Source organism: Chelon labrosus (genome assembly GCF_963514085.1).
Source record: "Chelon labrosus genome assembly, chromosome: 3".
Taxonomy (NCBI): Eukaryota; Metazoa; Chordata; class Actinopteri; order Mugiliformes; family Mugilidae; genus Chelon; species Chelon labrosus.
The window spans coordinates 9,769,763-9,796,838 of NC_140339.1; the positions used below are offsets into that span (position 1 = coordinate 9,769,763).

At 40.3% G+C, this 27,076-nt stretch overlaps 1 protein-coding gene across 2 annotated transcripts in view; it reads right to left on the minus strand.

Moving 5' to 3' along the window:
• The window catches only part of glceb (glucuronic acid epimerase b), a 47,901-nt gene that overhangs the window by 12,009 nt on the left and 8,816 nt on the right, over positions 1-27,076 (minus strand). The window contains exons 2-4 of one of the 2 annotated variants that reach the window (XM_084541810.1): positions 16,119-16,223; positions 7,092-7,621; positions 80-325 (exon numbers count right to left, since the gene is read on the minus strand). In XM_084541810.1, coding sequence (XP_084397936.1) covers positions 80-325; positions 7,092-7,608 — 763 coding nt within the window. In that variant the 5' untranslated portion in view covers positions 7,609-7,621; positions 16,119-16,223. Of the gene's footprint in view, positions 1-79; positions 326-7,091; positions 7,622-16,118; positions 16,465-27,076 lie in introns of those variants that run through there. The other variant, XM_084541811.1, reaches the window with a different exon arrangement.

Consider the following 27,076-nt stretch of genomic DNA (forward strand, 5'->3'; position numbering starts at 1 on the left):
GAGCCTGCTTATAGCCACAGTTAACAGGAGATAAGCTGCTTGCCCTGAGGCCATCTGGGCAAATGGAGGGCTTACATACCTGGAGCACTGAACTGACGCACAGAGGTAGCTCTGGTCTTGTCGTGGACGCGGCTGAGACCGCAACCTTTCGGCACGCCCCAGGGCGCTGTGCTAGCCCGGCTGTCCTTCTCCTCGGCTGTGTCGTACACCTCCACGTGGGGAGCGCGCTCGGTCAGGTTTTTGCTGTAGTGGCTCAAACCGTACTGGGCAATCTGGATGGCGTAGAAGTAGCCCTGAGGGCCCCACTGAGTGGACAGAGGCACGCCTGAGTGGAAAAAGAGAAAGGATACTGCTGTTAAATAAATACAGATTTTAATTGTAAAAGATCACGAATCTCTTTGTCTGGTTGTTACTTTTATAGCGTATTGAAATGCTTCTAAATTTTAGCTTGTCCTGTTTTCCTTTTTGCTCTTTGCAGTCTATTTCAAGCAGATGTTCCTATTTTAGATGGCACTTGTCATAACAGCTTTCTTTTTGACTCGAAGAGCGACTAAATCTGTTAAGTGCAGCGTCACACCGGGTTCATAATCACAGACCATAAAAAAATTGTTCCAAAATAAATTATTGACAACAAAGATACAATTTTTAAAGCCTCCCAGTAAGTGGATGAGAGTGGTTCAAATATGGGTCTGCTCTGTGAATTCAGACAACAAAAGAAAGTGATGACTGCAAAATAGAAAAATAAAAAATAAACCAAGAAGCAGGAAAAGGGTTAGAAAACAAACGCCACCAGCTATGGTAAATGACTGGCTGGTGTGGTGAAATCTAAGCTAATCTACCGCATTTCACCGCGGGCGAGCTTCTCTATTCACGCAGCCAGAAATAGCTCAGGCAAGAGAATCACTCCGATTAACAGATAGCTCAATTTAAGACCTTGTGACAGGGATGGGCATGTGTGCTACCCAGGCCCCATCCTTCCAAGAAGAATTAAATACAGTCAGATTAGCGCTGACAGTGCATCACCTCCTTTCAAACTTATCAGCTAACCTCAATGAACTCCTCAGATCTACAGAGGGAGTTAATGGAAACACAAAGGTACGATAGATTAGATGGCCACAGGTTCCTGACCTCACCTAATGCACAGCAATTTCACAAAAGTGTGAAGAATTATATCGACTTTTCACAGTGGCTACGTTTACATGGACACTAGTATTCTCATAATGAGCAGAATAAAAATGCCTCATGTAACCACAGACTGGCCCAACTACATATTTTTTAATTAGACTGAGAGGGGTGGTGTTAGCTTGTTGATAATCCGTTAAATATGAAAATATAGTGCCTATTAACTGTGTAAACGGTTGATCCAAGTGGCAATTCACAGCATTTTATTTAGGGTTCATGTTGAGCTGGAATCTGTGATCAGAATGATTTATATTGGCCTGAAGAACTATTGTTCATGTAGACAAGCAGAATTAGAAAGATGTCACAAAATCCTCAGCTGTTCCCTGTAGTGTTCACAATGAACGCAGCCTATCTGAATCACTGAACCGTACAGATTCTCTCCAGTCCACAAAGATTGTTCAGTGATTTTCTCCTTTTCCTAGAAACGGTCATCAATACATAGTGTGAGCAGTCCGTCCTTCCTCGCTGCTGCAAGTCAAGCAGAGCTGAAGCTGTGCATTTTTTTTCCTGTAAAAATTAATTACTTGATTTCATCCATGGGAGGCATGCTTAGCCACCGCATGTGCTGCATGAATGAACGGCACAGTGGAGTTTTACCTTTTATAAATCAGCTAAGTTTCTCTGATAGGCAGAGGCAACAGAAGCTGAATGCTCAAACATATTACTCGGCATATTATTATGACCACTTTCCTAATATTGTGCAGGTCTCCCTTGCGCCTCCAAAACAGTTGTGACTCATCAGATAATGAATATGGGCCTTTTGAGGGGGTCCTGTGTTGTCTGGCAACAGGATATTGTTAGTGGGAGCCTTTAGGACCTATGGGTTGAGGGGAGGGGCCTCTGTTGATCAGGCTTGGGATCTAGTGAATCTGGAGACCAGGTCAACACCTTGTGCTGTTCTTCATGTTTTTTTAGTTGTTCTAAACCGTTTTTGGTGTGTGTCTGTGTCAGGCTGCATCCTGCTGGGGATGGCTGCTGCCATCAAGGAGTGTCATTACTAAGGGGTGGGGGTGTCTGGTACGGTTTAGGTGGGTGGTACATGTCTAAGTAACATCCACGTGAGTGCCAGGTCCAAAAGTTTCCCAGCAGAACAAGATGGTCAATGTTATTCACTTCTCCCGTCAGTGGTTTTAATGTTGTGGCTGATCGGTGTATATATTCATACTCTTCATTACTTGTCTATTTTAATGTGTATATGTAAAGGGACACATGCACTGCATGGACTGATGCCATATTTAAGTACTAAAGTCACCACAGCTCTGATGGAGAGCTGCCAAATTTGATTAGCGTGCTCATAGAAAGGAAATGCACAAACTCATACATCCCACACACAAACACACACACACACACACTTCCCCTCAACCGCCAGATTTTTCTCCCTGCCTGTCTTGTTAATGGCATTTCCCTTGACAACTTAAGTCAAATGACTGTCAAAATCCTGAAACACTGTAACTCTGTGCTACACACTGCATAACACCAAGTAATCCACGTGGAATTGACTGTTAAGCCTCGACATATTTTCATGACTCCAGACAGCACAGTCTTCTGGCAACTTTAAAAACTAGGTCTTCTGCCATTTCAGGTAGGCTTCGAGGCTGTCGGCCTACTGGAAATAATAGCATTGAAACTGCTACACCATCATATTGTCAATTGAGTTTCATTAGTTTGTATCTCTAGCTTTGTTTTTAACCTGTCAGGTCAGGGAAAATCCAACATCTGGGTGATTGTTGAGTAGCCAATAAAGCTCCATTAAGAAATGTTTAATATTACCAGTGAAACAAAGGCCTGCAATGAGTCGTGTGATTGCAGAACACACTCAGAATTCAAGCATTTTTGCAGGTTTTAGCTTCATCTAAACAACCTGTTTTATGAGGAAACAAACTCGGACCGTGCCAATTTAACATGAAGCAGCGAAGCACTTTCAAAATAGATGCCCAGATGTTTTCCTCAGGAGTTGGTTGGGGCCCCAGGTAGAGCAAGGAGGCCAGGTTGTGAGAAACCTCAGGCTCATGGGATGTTAATGATGCTTTTTATCTGCAAACACAACAAAGTCATAAAGCAGCGGTCTATTTGGGTTTCTGTGAGGTGATGTTTCTGCCTTGCACTATGGAAGTCTATTCTAGCTGGGTATATCATAAAACACCTAACATAACACATTAATCTGTACAAAGTGTTTCATAAATTTGACACTGACAACCTTGTAGCAGCTGCCTGCACTCTAGCCCACTTCACTGTAGGTGTAAGCTTACAGGAAAAGCAGCAGAGATGAGAAAGATAATGCCTTCACACTTATTTTGAACCACAATTTTATCTAATTTGACACGACACCGACAGAACTAAGATCGACGTGTTGTCAACTTGACTCAATTATTTTGCGGCTTTTGTGGCGTCGACTAACCTGACCGTTTCCACCACGCTGCGCAATAACGTCCTGGATTCTATTTCTGCCTGAAGCCCTCCTCGGATTCCACCACAAAGTGCGATATCCATCTCAGTCAGAAGGTTGAGAGTGTTGGGTTAAGAGAGATGAGAGATCACGTGCCAGGTGTGTGTCTGAGCAGCGAGCGTAAGTGAGATTATGTGTGCGTTTCATCAGGTATCTCTAAGGTTATAAAATATGGCACAAAAAAAAAGCGAGGATACAGAAAAATGAGACAGATAATTTTTTTAAGATGTCATTGCAGAGCGGATTAACCACTTCAACTAATCATAGTACCACCATGTTAGATAGCGGCTACCTGAGCTTGGTTTTTGTCAACTACTGTTCTCTGCTTCATGGAGGCTCTGGTGCAATAAGGAAAAGAAAGAGCTCAATATCTAAACCTCCACTATAAAACCTTAAGACCTACAGGGGATGTGACTGTTAATGACACATAAAAGTGTAGTATTTGTGGTTTTACGACTAACAATAAAAATGCAGAGAGCATAAATTTGCATTAAAAGACTGCCGGTAAATTTTACAATAACACGTCCCTCAATATATAGCATTATTTTTTTCATCCTGGCCGCAGTCGATGACTGTCTGAGCTTGAGACATCAGAACAATTTGGGTAAGTGTCCAACGTTGAGACAGAGTTGCTCACAGAATACAGCCGAGGCTGGAGAGACGTAAAAGGGCCATTAAGTCATTTAATGAATATTGCTGAGGGTCCTGTTAAATAACTTTTTCCGTGGGTAGCGGGGTGCACTGGGAGAGAAATGCTCCCATGACCTTGCTGGAGCCCTGCGGTAGCTCTGACTGTGACAGGCTAATTAATGAACTGCTATTTTCACCTATAAAAATATGCTAAGTTAAATAGAGGTGTGTGTGTGTGTACTTGCGCATGTGCCGCACTAAATAGCAAGGAGCCCTGGGCTTAATTAATAGATCTCAGGAAATTGTGTGTGTCTGTGTACATGAGAGCGTAGAACTGTGTCCTTAATTTTGCACTAAAAGAAGCATGCAGGAAATGGGAGGGTGAGAATAACTGCACAGCGCTGAGATTTGGCTAGATTCCTGTCTGACCTATTTTCTACTATTTATGCTCCTTCCCCGTCGCAGCAGGGTGAGGTAACTCGCATAATCTGTAATTTGTCACCCCTAAACGACTTTGTGTGTGTACACTTCAAGTAAAACTGCAATAAGAGCTGCAAAAGATCAGTCAGTTAATAGAATATAAATGGCCAAATATGTCAACAGACAATCAGTCATATTTCAAGCTTTCATATGGTTTGCAGCTTCGTAAATGTGATTATCGGATGCCTTATATTTGACCTTATACGACGGAGAACTAATAATATGAGTGAAATCATTTTCATTCTTTAACGCTTTTGGGCTTCTCATCCATTAAAGCCAACTATTTGAAAATTTAATTTTAAAGACAAAACTAGAAAATAATAATAAAATGAAACAAATTCTAAAGGCTCATTTAGGGTCCTGCAGGACCAGACGCCAGAGCCTACACCGGTGCGAGCCATTTATACTTGTGCGCTCGTCAGTCTGGCTCACTCTGTAAAAACACCACCCAAACAATAGTCGACGCTGTGTCCGTTTGTTTCTACTTCCTTCTCCGAATCTCCTCAGTTAACCTTTCCTCGATGTGTTCCATCTTTATTGATCCAAAACAATCAGTTCGAAAATTGCGGAGATGGAGAAGCAGCCAGAAATACTAAAGCAGAAACGTGCTACTACAAAGGGGACCAATCAGAGCTCTTGTGGTCTGCGTCACCGCGGCCTGTAGTTACATTTCTGGGGAGGTGCACGTCAGGCTACAGAATCAGTATCTGCCTACGGTCTGGGCTGACGCCTACAGCATCAAATTAACGCAGAAGCCTAAACCTCCAATTAGTTTCAGGTCTAATGACTACAAAAACACAAGCATAACCAAACATAATCATCCTTCTAATGTGGTTTCCTGACACATCTCAGCCATGTCATTTCATTACTTATTATTATTTCCTGTTAGTAGCACAATACCTAAAAGAGTGTCTAAAGGAGCGGCACACATCCTTGTTTAATATAAACTGAACTAACGTGCGTTTCTGTTTGTGTTATGAACCAAAACTAATCATTATGCAAACAGAAAAAAAAAAAAAGAAAATCAATGTAGGAAATGCAGAATCGACCTCAGTAAAAACTTTTTCTGCCGGCAAATTGCTCCTGTAGACGTTGGCTATCACTACTCATCAAGCTAACCTTGTCAACTGCCAGGAAATATATCCTCATTTATTATATTTCTACGCCAAAAAAGAGCTTGCTTTACGACACACTCACTCAGCGACGACATTGATAAATTTGTAACGGACCTTTTTGAGGGACGCCAATATTTTGAGTTCTCGGTGTGAGGTGTGATTTTTTTTTCCTTTACTGCTATATGATCATAAAAGGACGATAATGAATATCTATTTTGCAATTTCAGCCAAGTATACAGGGCCACTTCTTCACGAAAGTGGGGAACCGAACTATATTGATGACAATGTGGTTTCAACTAATAGCCTTTTAAAATTAGCTATTGATCTTTCCTGGCAATTACTTTAAAAGGAACCCTGGAAAGAAAACAACTTTGAGGACCGGCTCGAAGTGTGAAGGAACACGGAGGGAAACGCTCACTTAACAGACATCCAGCTGTTTTTATCAATACAAAGAAATATTGACAGTGTCTGAGTGACGAAAATAAATGTTACTAACGGACATGAGAGAGTTACTGTGAAAGAAAAGCAGATAGCATTTTGAACTAAGCGGTTTTGATGGTGGTGGGTTCTCCTTAAAAAGTAATGAGATAAACTTTATGATTAAAACCACTGTACATACACTAAATCAATGTTGGCCAAACAGAGCATGCAACAATAAGAATGTGGAAACCCTGTTTTACTTTGCGTGAAAAGAAAAATGTAATTGAAAAGCAAATCCAAACTATAACAGAAAATGTACTTGTTTAAATGTCTCGCATGTTTATGCTGTAAATTTACTGTGTGTATTTGCATGTTGGATAGTTAACGGAAGAAAAATTGCTGCTAAAGCTTGTTAACATGCAAAATGAATTAGTTTAATACACAAGGAGTGAATGTGAAAAATCAAGTTTCCCTGCCACGTACGTCTCACCTTTCTGCACATTTATTTCTATGACATGTGCCTCTTGTTTTTGTCAGTGTGTGGGGATTTTTTCCTATGAAACAGAACTGTTTATATAAGATACACACACCTGACACTACTTGCTTGAAAAGCCTGAATTCCAGAGCATAAAGCCTTTCACATTTATTTCTGCAGTATCTAAACACACAGTAGAGGTTCTTAACAATAATATTTAGTCGTACAGCGACTCTTGTTTTGTGTACCTCGCACTGGAACAACACTTACTCAAAATTTAAGATCTGACATTGCGTGTATTCTCATACCACGCTGTCATGAATATTAATAAAAAAACTCTTACCTTCCACTCCACTGATACACTTGACACGATCCCGAACCTCCACGTTGTATCCCTCGAACGACATGAAGACTCCATCGGGGTGGTAGGGCTCTCGCTGGGCGTAAACCTTTGAGTAGCTGTGCTGGAACTCAAAGCGATCGTAGCCGTCGTACTGCGCAACTTTACCGTACACCTCAAAGTACTTTTCCATCCAAGAGAAGGGCAGGTAGATCTCGCCACCCTCTCGCCGGCCTTTGATCGTCGCGTCGTCATTGATCAGGCAGTCAATTTCTTCATACTTGATCCCGCTGACGACCCCGACAACAGGCGGGGGCTCTGGGGGTTGGGGAGGATGTTGCTGGCTGCTGATGCTAGCATCCCCGATCTTGGGGCTCGGAGCCACCTGGGCTGCGCGGGGCAGGAAGCGTATGGAGGTGTCGCTTGAGCAGCGGTTCCACAGCAACACGGTGATGAGTGTGAAGAGGGCGCAGATAACGATGAGGGTCTTGTAGTTCACCCGAGCAGCTAGGCAGCGCATGGTCACAACCCACCTGAACGACACAAAGACAAGTGATGCATTAGAAGCACGCACGACTTTCTGCAACTTTCAGAACAATTAAAAAAGGTGAAAAGGGTTTTACAGAATTTAATGATGCTGATCTGGTCTCTTTACAATCTGATTTTACAATGCAGCATGCCTCCTCGACCTTTCTGACTACGAGCCAAGGCTTTGCAAGGTGCCTATTTTCATCTTGGTTCTTAACTCACAGTGCAATGAAGACAGACCCTGGACAGAGAGTGCACCAATTTATGTAGATTTCTATGGACTACTTTGTGCCACCGTTAGGGGATGAATACACAGGATAAATGTGAAATGTTAATTAAATTCAGCCAGATGTAGGGATGATAAGCAAAAGAAAAACTCATCTCATCTTAGCGCAAACACAGAGTTCCCTAAATGTTTACTGCAACAAGGAAACATCGTCAACAGCGAGAGCTAGTTCTGTCCACACACTAGCAGTCATTTTATGTTAGAAATATTTTGAGTGGGGAATATACAAGACGGTAACCTGGACAACCAGAGCCTGGTATGTCCACTAAGCGATGGTCGACGAGAGAATATATGTGAACAAGGCTTATGACTATTTGAAAACATGGACGCATCGAGTAGTCAAGTCCTTTCATGCCGCAGCACTTTATATATGAGAAGGTTGACTGCAAATTGGCTACTTTAATGCGTATGAATGAAATAACTGCTGGGATCTTTTATAATATCTTCTATCTTCTCAAATTAGCTGCATTGTAAACAACGTTGTTTATGAGCCACAGTGTAGAGTGTAGAGTACAACTGTTCTCTCATTATTTCATCAAGCGCTATGTAAACCTGAGAGAAAGCCGATTTGGAACTTTCCCTAAATAGATGACAAGTTGTACTTCGTCCAGAACCCCACAGTTTTATTTTATCCTTTTAGTTTGGTGAGGAGAATGTGTAGTTGTGGATGAGTCAGAAGCAGACGTTTGCGATCATTAAGAAGTTTGGGGTTTTTTGCTTTGATTGCCTGTCTGTGCATGTGTCTCCCAGCAACTTCCCAACAACCAACCATTGTTTGAAGCTGGCAGCTAATCCACTCCTTGATGTTCACTTTCTGTTCTGTTTCTGAGCTGGGGTTTGGGTTCAGTCAAGTCACAACTGCTCTTCATTACAACTCACAGACTCCTCTATTTGGCTGAAACTGAAGAGCTAGTTAATACATTTTGGGGAACATGCTTGAGTGATCTGAAAGCTGCAGCTAGCAACACAAAGTCTGGAAACAGGGAAACGGATTCCACCGAGCAGAACATTTAAATCTCACTAATTACCACACAGTGTCTTGTTTAAATCTTAGAGAAGTTTAAAAATATACCAGAATAGTCCTTGGCCATAAGCAGTTGTCAAGGGTTTCCTACAAGTTACTGCAACTGGCCAAGACATATAGTATAACTCATAATAAAACAGCCAGTTGTCCTTTGCTCATCTTTCATTGTTGCTGTTGTATGAATTAAGCAAAGCAAGTTCATTAATTAAGGATTCTTATCAAGTAGTTGTTGCAGGAGGATATTTTCTAAACTTGGTACAGAAGCAGGCCCAGATTAGCGAATCCCCACTGCTTCGAGTTTCAAGACAATTAGTTCCAGATGTATATTTACTCTATGTAATCTTGTCAACTTTATGCAAGACAGAAAAACACACACTTCCCCAAATGTCATATAATTAGTTTAAAGAAATAATATTCAAGATGTTTTGACTAAACAAACCATATCTTCCCATCCCTGGCGTCCATTATTGAACTACTTGACAAATCAAAAATTCCCTTTACAGTGAATTTATTTTGTTTTAAAGAGTGCCTGCTGTTTTTATCTCTGACCTGGCTCAGTCTATACTGCAGCTTCAGATACTCCCAGATACCCTTTCAAAAGGTTTTCATCATCAACCATGTCTTAACCTGACAGTTTTGAATCCAATCTAAAGACATATCTTTTTCAAAGTTGGTCTACATAAAGGTTACTTTTACTACATGATCATTTATCTTCTATATCAGGTTATGTGTTCTGTGCATCCTCGGCCAATAAATCTAACATTTCTTGTTGCAACCATCTGGATTTGAATTACAAAGCATCAAGCCAATCAGACCTGTTACCGGACCAATCAGTCTAGATTCATGTTTTCATGTCCTCTGTGTTTCCCTGACATTTTCACCGGGCAAATAAGAAATCAATACACATCCTTAGGTCTCCTCCTCCACACTAATTACAGCTTACCGCTCATAGAATTTACTATTACAGTAATGACAGAGCCCAATCCTCTGATGACAGAGGAGGCAGAGAACGAAAATCATTACTCTTGTTTCACTTAACTCGGCTCCAACGAGCTGCGACTGAAGGTCACCTCAGTTAATGTACATTAATTGGACAACAGTAAACTAGACAAAGTCAAATTATCACTGAAGTAGCCTTTTGAACAAAGTTAATATCTTAGCATTTAATAGAAAAATTAGCATATGTGCAAGTTGTCAAAGATGAAGAACACGATCCCTAAACCAGACAAGGAAAAGAAATGAATCTTGTAACTTTAAAACATTTTGGTGTTGTCTTTTAGACATAAAAACTACAACAGACATTTAGAGAAATGACACATGCTGCAGTGATGAAAGATTAGACTGATAGGAAGGTTGGCAATGCGTAAAATGTGGGGCGGAAGGGCCTCACCCTGAAAGATAAGCAGGACCAGGCCTGTCATGGAGCCGACGATAAATAATTGGCTTGTACTGAGCTCAGGCTCAAAGTGGGTATACATGGGGTTAAGGTCTGCTGCTTGTTTATGGATCCGAAACCATGAATGTTCTGATTCAGGAGATCACACACTATGCCTCATCTGACACACAAATAACCATCTGCCCACTTGCCATGAGCCTGATGCTCTAAAAGGTAAAATTAACAAAAGCAGAACAGACCAAGGAAAAGAAACAGAACTATATTTGCTCCATGTTTCATTGCAATAAATTCATACCAGTTGATAAACTCTGCAGCTTAGACGTCACTAGAAATGCTGAAATATTTGGCAGGGTGTCTTTCAAACCTCAGGCTGGTTTTATTTGGACAAGGTTCACAGTGTTTGGAAAATGGGCGTCAACTTTCTCACCAACAGAAAGTGGTTTCTCAAGTTTAAACTTTTGTTCTTAATCGGCTTCTGCAGTTTGTCCTTATTAACTAGTTCCATATCGTGTATAGAGCAGATACAAGGTCGGAGCGCTTAGGCTTCACTGTTGCTATTGCATTCTGTATTTACGAGTAGAAATGAATAACGTCTTAAAGTACTGCGACTACGTCAACATAAATGATGCACACTGTGCATTTCGGCCTTTCATCTTGTGTTTGGTGAGATGACAGGAGGAAGTTTCTTTCCATTTTGTAATATCCTGTGTATGAACATTAAAAACTACAATGTTTTTGCAATTTAAAATCCTTTAAGCATCTTTTAATCTGGGACAGTAAACAAAACACACCCAGATCACCTCCTGTTGTTTTAACGCAGAGTAGATTTCCGTTTGAATCACGGAGGCAATTTACTCTGCCGGTCTTTATAAAACCAAACACAAAGTAAGAATATTTTGTTTTACACCTCGTAAACTAAGATGACACAATTATTCAGTCGTTTTAAACATCCTCTTGACTCCGTTTCCTCTAGATGATGATGTTCATAAATCTCTTCTGTTGCTATGCACCAGTTAATTACTAGCCAAACACATAACATTTAGCTGGTTCGGCAGACAGTAGCAGCATTGTCTCTGGTGTATTTTGACCCAAATTCACTTACATCCTTCTCGAGCCTCTTCTCAACATCAAAACAACAGCACTGGCTGTTTATTCAAGGGCTTAGAATGAGTTGTGTTTAGTTCTTTGTGACGAGTAAATAAATGACAGTCATAAATCAGTGGTAAAGACAGAGGATGTGTTGTATGACTGCATGAGTTATGAGAGAGGAAGTCAGGGTGGACGGGTGGGAACACAAAGAGTGGAAACACATCACTGGACAAAGTCCTGTCTCAACCATTCATCTTATTTATTCATTTGTTTTATCGTAAATCCAGTCTTTCCAACATCTTACCATGTTTTCTTAACCTTTAACCAAGCAGTTTCAGAGATTAAGATTTGTTTTTATTTTATTTTGTCTTTTAAGAATGAGAAATTGTTTACATGATGCAGATTGGCGTTGATGCTGCTGGTTATCACCTAAGCTTTGGAGGTTTTGCATAGCTATAATCCTCCCTGGTGACAAGACTGTTTTGATCTGGATGGAAAACTGAAATCAAATAAATATATATTTAAAAAAAAAAAAAAAAAAGACAGATGCTCAAGTCTTGCATGCTTGACAGATTAAAGTAAAAGACACTGGAAAACAAAAGCAGCTTTTCAGCTTACATTCTCCCGGTGCCCTGCCTCTGAAAATTGAAAAGTGCTGGCAATCGCACGTACGTACTTCTTGAGACATTTTTATATGACGGCATCTTTCTTTGTGACTATTTACATGATTTAACCTTCACTATGTGCACTGATAAATGCAAAGCAGAGATGAAGGAAGGGATGATTTTTATTATAATTTCTTTTTTGTCTTACTGCATTTTTATTGTTTTCCATACCATCTCAACAAAACCCTATGTTTCTGGCAGCCACCACTTTACCTATAATACCTACTTGAAAAATCTGCAATTTGCTGATGATTTCTTGAAGGAAATCTTACTGATGATATGTTGTCCAGCTAAACACATTGGGAAAGTGTGTTATTTGTATATTGAACTATACTTTTCAGCTCATCAATGATCTTAGGCATGAAGTGTTTTTGTACCCAACAGTTCAGGGGGCTCCCCAAAATACTTTCAAGGTCTTTTTTTACTTTATGTATTTGTACTATCAATAGACGCACTGAAGTGGTGATAAAGAGACTTCTATGTAATTTCACTGTTGGTCCATTTCTCTGTGTTTTTTGCTGAATTGATTCAATATAAATTCATTTAGAGATATTTGGGTCTCTCTCGAACATGGACTAATCTTGTTAGACTGTTTCAAGATTTCTAATGAGAGCATTCAGAAAATAGTATACATTTTAAAAAGCGATGTGATGATTTTATGAACTGATACGGGGTCTTTCAAATCAAGATGACGCTGAATAGGAAATTCGATTATTTTAAGCCAGCCCTAATGGCTAAGATGGTTATGAGGGTTTTTAAAAATGATACTTGCCAGTGCTGCATTCATGCATTCGCCCAATCAACGCACACTTTTTATGAGCACACTAAGCTTTCCTAAAATTAATACTTAGAGCGCTGGATCTACCCATTAATTTTATCCGTTATCAATCTCCCATGTATCACGCATCGCCATTTGAATTATGAAAATATGCTGCATTTATGCATTTATCAGGTTGTTTCCGGTTTATTTTTCTCCTCCTCTTCTCTTTTCTCTACTATCTGGCTCTCCACCCAGCCGGCCTAAAGCAAATTGAAGGTTTCCTCCTGTTGTAGAGGGGAGTTTTTCTTGCCACCATCGCCTTAGTGCTGCTCTGGAGGATTCAAGTTCAGGGTTTTGTGAAGCATCTTGAGACCATTTGGAAAATGTAATAAAATGTAATAAAATGTAATAAAATTAATAAATAAAATTTAATTTAATCTAATTGAAATTTTGTAACACAATGCTCCTGTTGTGTTGTGAAAGTAGCTGCTGCAGTACTTAGTACTGCGTGTTCTAAGAACTGCAATTGTTCATTCCTGCAGTACGGCCAACGTGAATACATATATATTGATCTAATAAAAGAAACCTTTGCTATATTTATATTTATTTTAGTATTTTATTTGCAGAAGCAACAAACAATGCAGCTTCTCCAGTGTAATGTTGTAATAGCCAATGTAAAGTAAACAGTTTAGTCGTTGAGTTTTCAGTTTTGTCTGACATCATCTTGAGTTATTGGCAGTTTTTATTACTTTGTTGATTTTCTACAATAAATGATTAATCATCAGACAAAACACAGTGGTATAATTAGCACTGCTGATGAAAAAAGGGTTGCTAAATCACATCTGACTGAAGGATAACTAGTTGACATCTCTTACATGTGATTTCTCACAGCTTTACACTGTAGCGGCCTGAGAGAGCATCGGCTTCAAAGACTGACAGGTTGAGCGACTTCACAGCCATGAATCCCCGTCAGGTCCCGGGGCACTCACATGTCTAATAATACACAGCCTCTCTGCTGCCAGTGCAAATCATCAAAGGCTTTAAGCTTTGATTGTGAGCATGTGCCTTTGAGCAGTGTTGACTGTAACATATGATGCAGTGAGTGATGCCTTCATCTTTAAAAACACCAATGGTTGGTGACTTTATAGCCTACATCATCAATAATAAGGCAACTGCTACAGCAACAATTTGTTAATGTTAAGACAAAGGGTTAGGCGTCTTTAAGAGTCTCACACAATCAAATCTCTTCAACTGCAAGTTCAAGTCAAAGTAGCTGCTAATCTCCTTCCTGGTCTCCAGTGCAGAATGTGTAACATTTATAACAGCCGTGAGTTTAGTGGCGGGCGAATATAGTTGCAGTTTGTTTCTGTTTTCATTTTCATCTGCTCTGGTGTAAAAATCACAAGCAATCATCACAGCAATAAAGCCTGAGTGCTCATGAGCTTTCCTTGGGGATCTAGCGGAGGAGAAACCTGGTATGTGTGAGGTGCAGGTGGAGAACTAAACTCATGGCATTTCACTGCCCTCCTCCGTGGGTGAAGCGAGGTGGGGGTTTGAGACTGCCGGTAAATTATCAGCTTATGCTGAAGCTGTGAGACATGTTAGCTCCTGTGGAGATGGGATGGTGTATGTGTGTGCATATGCACTGTGGGTGTCTGTTGTGGTTCTGATTATGATACTGTGTAGGCACCAGGGTGAATGCAAGGAAACAACTGACAGAGGAAAAAATAAACATCTTTATCTTACAACAGTTTAAAATGCTATAAATTTCCTTTTACCCATGACATAAAGTTCACGACATAGAGCTTTGTACATTATGCCATTAAAAAAATAAAATAGTACCTGTCCATCACCAAATATGTTAACACTCCCTTTAGTTGTAGACTCATTACCTTTACATTCAAGTTGTTGCTGAACCTTTAAAGAGGTGCAACTGCATGGCATTTGAGAGAGTGGGTTGTAAAGAAAATGTTAACTGACAGCAAAGAGCTGCAGCCACAGTGAGCGGAGAGATCTGCATATTCATGGGGCAGTGTTGGGGACTCATTGTCAAGCATATATGCTGTGTGTCCACCCACAAGTCAGGAGCTTTGTTATTCAGCTTTCTATGAAATAAAATAAAGCAAATCATTATAACTGAAACTGAAACCAGAGAGTGTTTGCTTGAGACATGACTTTAATTTTAGATTCGTTCTCTATAAATCGAGTTATTGACTGAAATTTGGTAACAACGCTTTTGGTTGAATGTGGTCCTTGACATTCCTTAGTGTAACTTCAACTATTTAAAAAGGTACTGTAAATGCATCATGCACAACAACACAGCTTTGTTTAGAGGCTGCATTTAAGTTAATACACTCCTTTGGAATTGATGTTGCAGTGTGTTTTATCTCTACTTGGGGGGATTACACAGGTCATTACCAAAAAGCTTGTAACTGAGGGATTAAGCAAACTCTTTATCAAATAGAGAGGAAACAAGAAACGAAATAAAGTCCCAGAGGCGGGTCATGCCAGGTGCTTGTACCACAGCAACACGGGAACGAATGTGTATTTAAGAAATTCTTAAAAGATAAAGGAAATGAAGAAGAGCATAAACCCAAATAATGTTGAATAAGAGTTCGGTTCACATGACCTTAAAGCTCTGCAACAAGAATAGGGACCAGGTAAACACTGGAAGTTAGGAGGGAAATGCATGTGCTAAGTTATGTTAATAGGTTATGGCATGTGTTATCTGCATGTCTGAGGTTCCAAAATACACACAGCCTTCAACACCAGTTATGTGTGATTCTCCAGAGATTGTAACAGTGGTGATTTGGGGAGTGTTTCAGAGTCTTGAGTCTAGCGGATTCTCCTCATGCAGACACACAATTACCCGGGGTATATGAGCTAATGAAGCTAGAGGTTCAAAGATCTCAGTCTTTCTTTGAGCTATTGCAAATGATTCATTGATGGCAAGAGGAGGAATGCGAGGAATGTGGAGCTTAAGGCGGCTTGTAACAGATATGCTTCATAATTTAATCACACAAGTAAGGACAGGACTTCTTCACAGCAGATATTCATGGATCTCATTTGTGCTTGTAACAAAGTCAAGCACAAACATGCATGCTGGAGAGGTTGCTGTGAACGAATGTGTGTCAGTTCATTTAAGAAAATGCCAATGGAATAATAAAGGAGTGTGCATGAGAAAACTGCTTACACTCATCTAAAGAATAACCTCTCTTCTGAGTGTGACCTCAAACACTTCTCACCCTGGCTCTTGAGTGTGATGGGTGTAAGGATACTGACCTCTTCTAATCCATTCACAAAGAAATGAACAGCTGACTGAACATCCTGCCGACCTTCACCGCAGAGTCTTTCCACAACTCGCTCCTCTTGCTCTTTTCTCAGCACCTACACATGAAAGAGGAAAACATGGCGTTTTAATATTGTGGCCCAAGGTACCATACGTTTAAATGTTACGCACGATATGAAAGCAAATGCATGTGTTGATGTGTAAAAGAGCCTCGTGAATATTTATATCTGAGGCCGATACCTCAATATTGTCATATGTAATACAATACATCTTCTGATATGTCAGAACAAGCAATCAATGCCAACAATGTCCACAGAACATATTATGGTTGTGACAATACAGATGTGTCTGCAATAAACTAATATCCGATGACATATTGGTTCTCCTGTTTGCATTGTTTTCAGTAATGCATATTTATCTGACTGTGAATATGAAGAGAAGACCGTGAACATTTTGTCCTCCAAGCTGATGTGTTAGAAGAAAGAAAAATGGGGACCTAAGTGGAAGGATTTAAGCGGCTTTGCCAACTTGACGACTGGGTCAGGACATCTTAAAAACTGCAGCTCTTGTGGGTTTCGGTAAGTACTGATCAAAAGTGGTTCACCCTGGGGTGTCCATGCTGACCTGTCCAATGCTGACAGCGCCTACAATTGGCACAGTCATTATATTATGGCTGACTGGTGTACATTCATTCATTCATTCATTTTCTGTAACCGCTTGTCCTCTGGAGGGTCGTGGGGGGCTGGAGCCTATCCCAGCTGTCACTGGCCGAGGGGGGTGGGGGTACACCCTGGACTGATTGGTGTATAGATCTTGTAATTTTATTCTGAAACAATTTTTCTGTGTCTCGTTTTTGAAGGTATATAATCCCCAAATTTTCATTTGAACTCAAGTCTTTTTTCATTCATTATAAAAGACTAACTCATTGGATTAAGGTGTTGGAAATGTGTGTTGCCCATCTGCCTTTCTTCAATTCCCAATATGTGTGCTTATTGCTACCCAGGCTCACAATGGAAGAAGTGTGAGAGGAAACACACTGAACGTGTTGCTGGTTGCAGATTCAGTTCAAGTAAAATATTCACATATTAAGGTTTAGCTGCTGATCAGTTGATTATCGCGCATAGGAATTAATTCCTGATCGGTGGTTTAAGCAGGCTCTACATCCTTCACATGAAATCCTTTAACAGGCTAAATGTTTCCGGAGGTAAATTATGACTGATTGCTCCTAAGCAGCTTTTCAATACAAACTTTTCAGAGGGAAACCAAATTAATTGCTGCAATTCTTTTTAGCTTGGCTAATTATTGCCTTAAATCAATACTCCACAGAGTATTTTGACGCTGATGCACAATAAATTAATATGAGGAAACAAATGCATATTTGTAATTGCAGCCACGAATTTATTGGCTTTTCAACAGCCGGGTCATTAATGCACAGCCAATCTATCAGTGCGAGTATGCAGAGGGTTACATGGCTACTTTACTCTGTAATTAATCTTACCCATTCAAGTCTAGCCCCTGTTGAAACAAGCCATTAAATTACAGAAGACGTTAAATCACCACATCAAAGAGAACATATTGATCTTTTTTTGTATGAAATGTGCTTATTGACAAAGCAATTAAATTAGATATTGTAGAAATTAAACCAGCTGGGCTCCCTTCTGTCACGGCATGGTCCACTAACAGAGAAAAAAACAGACAGGAGAGGAGGCCAAGAATATCGACAAAGCAACGTTATTATCTCACAACATAATACTTGGATAGTAATTAGGGATGAGTTAAACTACCCGACGTATCCTCTATCACAATTAACGCCAAAGATTTATATGAAATAAACATTTTAGCCATCTATTTCAGCATTATCTGAAGTAGACAGCAAGTGCTGACGCAAAGCAAAACCACAAAATAAAGACAGCTATTCATCATAAACATGCTGATCTGCAACAAGTATAAAAGATACAGAGGGACCAGCTTTCCAAGCTTTTTCACTTTTTTCAGATTTACTCCCGTTCCTAAAAGTAATAAAATGATCAAAATCTGCAAACGCATCCTGTGTATACAATTTAACTCAGAGACAACAAAAATGTAAACTCTGATGAAGGGGAGGGGCGCTGTGTGTGTGTGGGTGTGTTGGTCTTTGAGCAAAAACAGCTTTTGCCTGAAAGATCCCACGTTGCCACCCAGCCAGAGTGAAAAGGAAGCAGAAATGTCAGCAGTCTTAATCAATATTCCCTGGCTACTGTACGAGGGTACCGAGGCTTTCTGAGGCAGGTGTGCTGCAGGCAGATGGTAGGAAGTGGAAAATGAGAGTAAACATCCGCCTGAAGCAACTCATTCTTCCCAAAGCTTATCCTACACCGCTCCTGCCATCATTTCTCAGCAACATTTCACTCTGGATATCTCCTATCTCTCTCTCTCTCTGAACATCTGGATTTAGTGTTAAGTCACTTTAAGAAGTATCTCAGTCCATTACCTGCACAGGCATCTATTATTACAGTAGCCAAAATTAGATGGTCACAAGTAAATGGAGGTAACACACAGGAAGAGACCGGCAGCGATGCATTAAGAGGAAACTGCATTTTAAAGTAATTCAGTGAGCTGCAGCGATGATAGTCAAAACAAAAAACATCTGGCAACCTACGTGGGTGGGTTTCAAACTCAGCTTTAAAGTGATGATGACCAATGGGAATGATGAATAAAGTTGATCAGCATATGTCCTTTGGTTCTTACCACCAAATTCACCATGATGATGGCTTGTGCTTGGAGCACAGCTTGAATCCAGACGGAGCGGTGGCACTGGCGGCATTTTCTTGCTTGCCTAGAGTGTCACCAAGGCAAGCAGTGCCTTGAACACCAACTTGCAACCAGCTATCAGCCACAAAGCAATCGGTGACAAGTGAATAGCTTTATATGTCTTCTGGGCTTAACGTATGAATCTCGGTGTTAATCCAAAATGGCCATCACAGTGTCCCAATTTTTACTGATTTAGCTAATGAGATAATCTGCGTTTATAATTTACGTTTTGAGCTTCAAATTAAAACGAATACAAATCTTAGCCGGCTTTCTCAGTGCATTTGATGCTCGTGCCAGCACACTTTGGGAAAAACAGCATCTCTGCTTAAATCAGATGAAAGATGAAGGTCTTCGCAAAATATGACATTAAGCTCCAAGGAAAATGATCGGTGACGCTACATCACACGCCTAAGGTGACATATTTACTTAGCGAAGCGACTACTACATTGATAATGAGATGAGGATGCATCTGGATGCGTCTGACAGAGCTCCGCGGGTGACTGATTTCCACTCACCAATTTCCTGTTAAAGCCCGTATATAGACAGAACTGTTAAAACATTATTTAAATGACTTTGCAAACCTGATGTGCTGAAGTTTGATTCACAAGCACCACCGGCATAGTATAGACTACTCACTACAGCAAAAAAGCTAAACACACTTCTAATTTATATTTAAAGAAGCTTCCAATATCTCTGAGGATGATGGGGATCATATGTGCAATCACGTGAAAGCCAGGCAGCTCTCTAACTCCTCTTCAAGGTGGTTTAGCACGGGGCTCTCCAAGCTTAGCACTGCGCTGACATCATTTTCACAGCCTTTACATATTGTCCCATCCAATTGACCTTTCTTAAGCAAGGGGTCGACATCGTGCATATGAATCATGAACATCAACTTTATGGCTCTCTCCTGTGCATACATTTTGACCATTAGGCCGAGGATATTACTTTTACGATGGTTTGACTGAGAATGATATTAGGCAATTAATTATTCCAGTTGCTCGTCGTTTGCTGCCATCTTGACACATGCGCCCATCTATCAAGACTTGTAGTCGGGGTAACAAGAGAGATGGAGACCCATCTGTTGGACATTCATAATACACTCATTTTCTCTGGGGAGTCAATGGCTGGCCAAACATTGAATGATCGCACCACTGATGCCACCATGGTGCCAACAATCACTGACCATCTGATGCCCAGAGCTACATCCAAGAATTCTGAGTCTGCAAAGTGAAGAGCTCAGTTAATTGAGATTTCTGCATGCAGAGCCGAAGTGAACTGATTAAACCCGTGTATCCTGTGTACATAAACCAAAAGTACCAAGACATGCATTAAATTATAGCCATTGCCAAGGTGGTTTCTATTTAAAAACTGCTTTTCCTTTTTCCGAGTGCTGTCTGAACAAATAGAGTATTATCAGAAATAACAGTTTGGAATACTAAAACCAATATAATAAAAAGTATGGCCCAGTTTTACAAAGAGAAAGCTATATCTACTATTCAGTCTGGGATGGCATGTGTATCTTTTCAGGCTAAATTACATTATGCATGTTTTACACTAAATAAAACATGCACTTCTCTCCTCCACAATAACCAGTATAAAACAATAAAACTGAAGTGAGTTGGGATACAGCCGCATTGTCTGCAAATAATGTACAAATGCATCTATAGCCCTGTAAAGACCGATTATTAACTTGTGTCCTGAGCGATCCAAATGCTTGTGACCATTTTAAAAGTACATGTGAACACACCTAAGGACTCAGCCCACACGTGGGGGTGGTCTGGGCCACTTGTGACCACATTCCTTCAGTGGTGTGGACACACAATGCATCCTGGTCAAGCTGACAGACCGCCTACTCAACTGATGTTGCTGATCATTTGCAAACCAAGGGAGAAACTCTGATCGGCTCTCGAGTATTGACTCAAGGCGTGTGTGGAGATGAATTTTAATATCAAGCCTTCACTCACTTACTTAAACCGGATACTTGCGATTTGATCACTCAGAACGTTAATACGAGATCTGAATGTGGCTTATGTCAATATTGGTTTAGACAAGTATCTTTACTTCAACTAAAAGTCCCAATCTTTACATTTTTTGTAGACAACTTTTCTTAATCAGTGAGCACACATTAAAAGCTACGAATCTTCTCGGGCCAAAGCCAGTCACAAACGCTAGGCACAATCTCCCACAGCACCAGTCCCATGCCAACCTCTCCCAGCTCTCAAAACATTAGGGTAATTTTCACACTGGATTTAGGAAACAAAAGGGGGCTTCAGTGAGCCTGCGTCACATGCTGAGAGATGCGTTGTGGCTGTCGCAAATGTTCAGGAATATAGATAGTAAATTCTGGTGTTACTGAGCGGTGCTTTGCATACATTTATGGGTTCTGTCACTCTGTTTTGTGCCTGTGAAAAAATGTGGGCGTGTTGTACCAACTTAAAACCAGACTGTGTGCAGCTGTTCACCCTTTGTTTGGTCCCTTCTTTCCCATGCACAATCCATTTTCCATTTGTGAAACCCCATATAAAACTACTTCCACATTTCTCCCACACGGCCTACTAAGTTGGCTGCACTTTTGAACAGTAGTGATATCAGTGTCTGAGTAATACAGGTTGATAGAACAAGAACAAACAGGCTCTGGAGAGGCAGGTGGAGTCAACGTGGCCCAAAAAAAAAAAAAAAGGAACAAAACTGAGAAACTTAAAAACTGAAGCTTCTCTGAGAGGATAAGTCTTGGAGCGAACTTGCAAGAGGAATCCAAGATGAAAGTAAATAAGAGTTTGAGAGTTTTTGGAAGCTGAGCAAATACCCATGGTGCCTGTCAAGACTTTATGGTGCTCTCTGTAGTGAACTCTGCTTTCATGCTTCTAGGCAAAAGCTGGCGACAAGACGACTACACTTTCAGATTCCAGCAATAAGTCGCAGAACGAGAAAACAAATACACACAAACAGCACTTAGCATCAACAATAAGCCAGCTACAGCAAAAAGATTATTCATTATCTCACTACGTTGAAATTGAAGTGCCCACATGAGACGTCACTACATATATTTCAGTGCAGCTCACCTAGAGCCGTTCAGATTTGTCTTAAAAATGCTGTAACATCTATTGTCATTTAAAAAATATTCTATTCCACAGTTGATTGTTTTACTCTATGAGATGTGAATGATGAAAAGAGCCCAAGGTGACATCTAAACATTTTTTTGCTCTTTCCAATCAGCCATCCAAATCAAGGAGACATCCAAATGAGAATAACAAAAAAAAACAGACAAATGCAGCACACTTTTGAATTTAAAAACTGGGATTGGTGAATGCGTGACATTTCTGCTTGATTTAAATTATTACCAGTTATTAATAATCATGATAGCTGGCAATTAATTTTCTTTTATGATCAATTAATCAACAGAAGCTCAGAAAAAAAACAAATGAAGTAACACATCCTAACGTTCCACCTTCAAAATAAAAAATGAATGAAGAGACCTAGAAAAACAAATAGTGTCTTTGAAAGGACAAAGGATGGGTACTCTTGCATACCAGTATTGAAAGACAAATGACATGAGAACATATCCTTCTGGCCTCGTTGTATCTGACGAACAGCTCTGAACTTGTTAGCAGCACAGACACCTCAGTGTGAGCTCTGAAAAAGAAGAGGGCTGTGCCCCAGCTGCCTTTCACACGAAGACAAGACTTGCATCTTCAGAACCTTGTTAGTTCTCTGAAAAGGCCACCGACTACTTTGGAATATTAAGCAGTGCATGCTGTTGGAAATCAAAAGGATTTTGGAAGGGAGTGGGAAGCTTCAAAACGGCTTTGATGGTATATATCTCTCAATCTCCAGCAGATATGATGGAACGAAAAAATAAAGACTGTGCAACAAAGAAGCTCTGGGGGGGAGGAGGAAGGGAGAGGTTATTCTTCTCCTCTCAGGGTTCTGCATATGCATATGTCATTATTCTGCAATCAGAGTCCCTCTCTTGAAATGTCATGACTTCTGACTGAAAAGATGGCGACACAGCAAGAGAGACAGAAATAGAAACACAAAGAGGGAACTGGGACACCAAAATATTTTAAGGTCATTTATCAGATCAGGCACACTCAAGAACGGCAAACTCTGTTGTCTCTCTTCCAGTGAAGTACAAAAAAAATGGAGAGCACATTTAGATCATTAATAAGTCAGCTACTTGTCTGCGCTGCTCTGAGCTTTAATGCCTGTCACCCCTACCGCTTTTCTCGGCATTAAAAAATGAAATGGATGGAGATAAAGAAAACTAAACCAAGCCTTGTAACGCAACGGTAATGTCACTGGGAAAATTCGGTTTCTGATTCCAATCATTCTTGTCTTGGGAGGGGAGCCATAATAAGCAGCTGGGGATGGAAAGATACTGTTTGGAGATGAGGAAGAGGGGAGGGAGGCAGGACAGAGACTGGAAATACTTGGCTATGATTTATTCTCTGGAGGAATCTAAGGTCAGATAAGGTACTTCATGAAATTAATGTTTTCTTTTGGTGTGGCACGTGTTGATTGGTGAAGACCTAAAGAGTCACAGTAGCGGTAATCGAGACATAGTGCAATTTAATATGTAAAGCACCTTGCCTCACAGAGCTTAAGAATTCACCAGAAATGTCAAGAGCGTATAGGCCATCCAGCAACAAGGTTGAACACGTCTGGCAGTGGAGGGAAGAGCTGTTCAGAGGGAAAGTTATAAACCCTGAGGTGATTTCAAAAAAAATGTCTCTTTCCAGCTGACCTTGTCTTGCTATATTCTGCAGGTTTACCTTTAACTGCCCTTTCAAAGCAAATTATTACTCCCGTCAGGGCGGCAGTGTCCTGCCAATCTTCTGCTTTCTCTCTTGAACGTAATTGCTCTTGGATAAATCTTTTCAGGCTCTCTCTCTGCAGCTTTTAGGTCATTTCCATCTTTTTCAACGTTGTCCTTACATGAGATGCGTTTCTGTGGTATAGTATAGAAATGTTAAAAGCTCCATGGTTATTATACTATGGTTTGCTTGTAATTGAGGGGATTTTTATCTTATAGCTGTACAAAAAGACTGTGCTGGTTCTTTGGCACTGTTCGGTAAGTCTATCATCTTCAGTTTGTAACCCAGAGCGTCCATGTGGCTTGGCTTTAACACTTCTGTCACAGTCCAAATGTCTACTGGAAGCATTTCATAAGTCTTTCTTTCATTGTGTAGCTTAGTTAAATTCCGAGTAATTAAACACGTCACATGCACTACGACACTTTCATACCGAGTTAATCCTGAATAGAGTATATTTTCACCAGTTGTGTCACACTGGTGAGGTTCTCTGACAATGCCCCAACAGCCGTCTATACACACACAAATGTGGCTATTTATAGCACCTGTGTCTGGGGAAAGTACACCGCTACCATCGTTATCAACTTAAAATCTCACACTGCGATGTGTTGTATTTTAAGCATGCAAAATTAGCATTCGTGCAACAGGGGGGAAAAAACAAACACCGACCTTTAATGGCTCAAAACTGTGTCATTATAGGTCAGTGTTTGTTTTTCTCAAACATGCTCTCAAGGACGTAATACACAGACAACGACTGCATTCCCTAAGTCAGAAAACTGGGTCTGTAGTAAATAATGATGCAAAACCAAGAAATACTTCCAAAGGTCCATTAAACAAAACTTTGGAAAAGTTTTACATTTACAAATTGCAGTTGTGCTCCATTACTTTGTTCATGTCTACACATCCATATGTACAGTATCAACATCTGAAACAAACAAGGCCCTTCAGAGGGTTGTACTATCTGAGGGGTTGAAGACGACCGAAACAGCCACGGTCCCTCAAATGGATCAGAGTTATCGGAGCTGAGCTGAATTGCAAATGTGCTAATCAGGCATGGGTACAGATACACAGTAGATGCAGCAAGCAATGAAGCAGAGGAAAGGAGACTTGTCTGTACCCTGGTGTTACGGCAAAGCTTATTTATTCAGCTGCACTTCTTCATAAATGAAGCTCTTGAGAGACAGCAAATTCACTCATCTTTCTGTAGTCGGATGCATTCGCAATGAGAAGTCAGATATAAAAAGAAAAAACTGAATCAGTAAACCTTTAGCTGGACACTAAAGAGGGAATATAGAGATATTATATGACATCTGACATAAAATGTACATTACTGTATTTTGACTTTATTCTTTCATAAAGCCTAAAAGCTGAAGACACTGACTTCAAAAGTCAAAAATTACATGTTTTTAACAAATCAGACGAACCTTTGTTCTCGTCTTTTGAAGCCAATCCCTTTGTGTTTGCTTGGTCGAATAAAGCCTGCTTTAAAAAAACATCAAGAACAAAGGCACTTTTACATCTCAGTCTTCAGCCACTACCCATCTTTTCTATGATGCACTAGCCAGCCACAATTGACCGATTTCAACAGAGATTCTCCCACAGTTCATGTAGCTAACCTCAATGTCTCTACGATGTGGAAGCAAACTCGAGTGCAAGAAGGGACCTACTCATGGTGAAAAAAAGCAAATTTCATGCAGAGAGGCCATTGGATTTAAACCTTCTTGCTGAGAGGCAACAGTGCTTACCACTGAACTATTGTACAGCTCAGTCGTGCTGTAAATGCCTTTTTAATTTTGTGGTAATAATTATTGTAAAAGGTTGTTTGAATTTGAGCACTTAGCTCCAATTTAAATCCCAGTTTGAACAGAAGCTCATTAGCAGAAATGCTGATGAAATGAAATGTCATGTCAAATGTCTGTGCTCAGTTGTATGCTTCTCATAAGTATGAAATTTACTTGTGAACGTAATTGTTTTCTACTGAGGAATAGGCCAACAGGAATTCCTCCAAGCTGTTGTAGATGACTGAACAAGGGTTCACATGCTTTTGCAACTCAGATATTTACAAACTATGACATCTTTTAAGCATTAAAAAACTCCACTGCCATGCAAGAGCAGGTATAGTTAATAACTCTAATGATGCCTTGTTAACATTTGGTTGCCCCATTAGTCAATTTAAGTCACGCCAGCTGACAGAGTGGGTAGCCTTAATGTGAGTCAATTGACAAACGGGGGCACTTTTCACCCCAAGTAGTTAGTCTTCCTCTTAAATACTTGGACGCTACCAAACGCTGAGACACAAAGCATGAAAAATGGTGGGAAAAAGTGAAGATAAAACAGGTGCAGTGGTTGCAGCTAAATACTGCTGGGATGCCATTCAAGCTTAGTATGTCCAGCTAATCCAATAAAGACTTAACAGGTCTCCTGGGTCAAGGTCGCACCGCCAACCCCAAAAGAAGGGAAACTTCATTTGCAAGCCTAATCAAGTGTGAATATCACAGGGGCAAAGCAAAGGAGGGTCATGGAAGGCTAATTCTGTTCAGGGAAGATGAGACAGCTCTTGAGCCTTCCCATTTTGCAATCCCGGAGAGTGTTGAGAAGTAAAGATGGCTATTAAAACAATTAACTAAGACATTCTTTATCCACACTGGAAAGTAAGAGTGGATGGCTCTTATGAGACTGAATGCAAAATGGTAGCCCAGGGACATTTCACGACATAAGTTTAACGCACTGAGCCCTTCAATTATCGAACTGAATGGAAAAGAAGTCCTTCATAATACAATATCGTCTGTGACCTTATTCCATTGGCCAACTGCTTTTCTCTTTGGACAAAGAACTATACGACAGTGTTGCATGATATTGCGCACAATATCATATGGACTTACGGTTCATGTGACATTAAATTTAAGGCAAGATGAAACCACTTGGTATTTTTGACTGACAAACTGCTGCAATTTATTTATGTCGATAAATAATTCCTCTTGTTTCAGCTCTTGTTAGGCTCAACTGTCTCAATATAAATCAAACATTGACACCAATGCCAAGACTTCCTGCAGATGCTTCTTGAGAAAAAGCCATTTGTTGCCAATTTTTGTTCCAGAATATTTTGGTGCAATTTCACTTTGGCTTGTGAATAATAAGCATTAGTATTTTACCAAAATAAGATAAAAGAAACAAGTTTGTGGGCCATGCTAACTGTGTGTGACTGCACCAGCTAATGGGCAAGTTGTCCCTGAAACACATTTATGTGAAAATGCACTGCCTCCTGAAATATGTCGTTTTACTAGGGCTGGGTATCCCTACTGATTTCCTGAATCATTCCAATTCACATTTGACATTTGATTAAATATCAA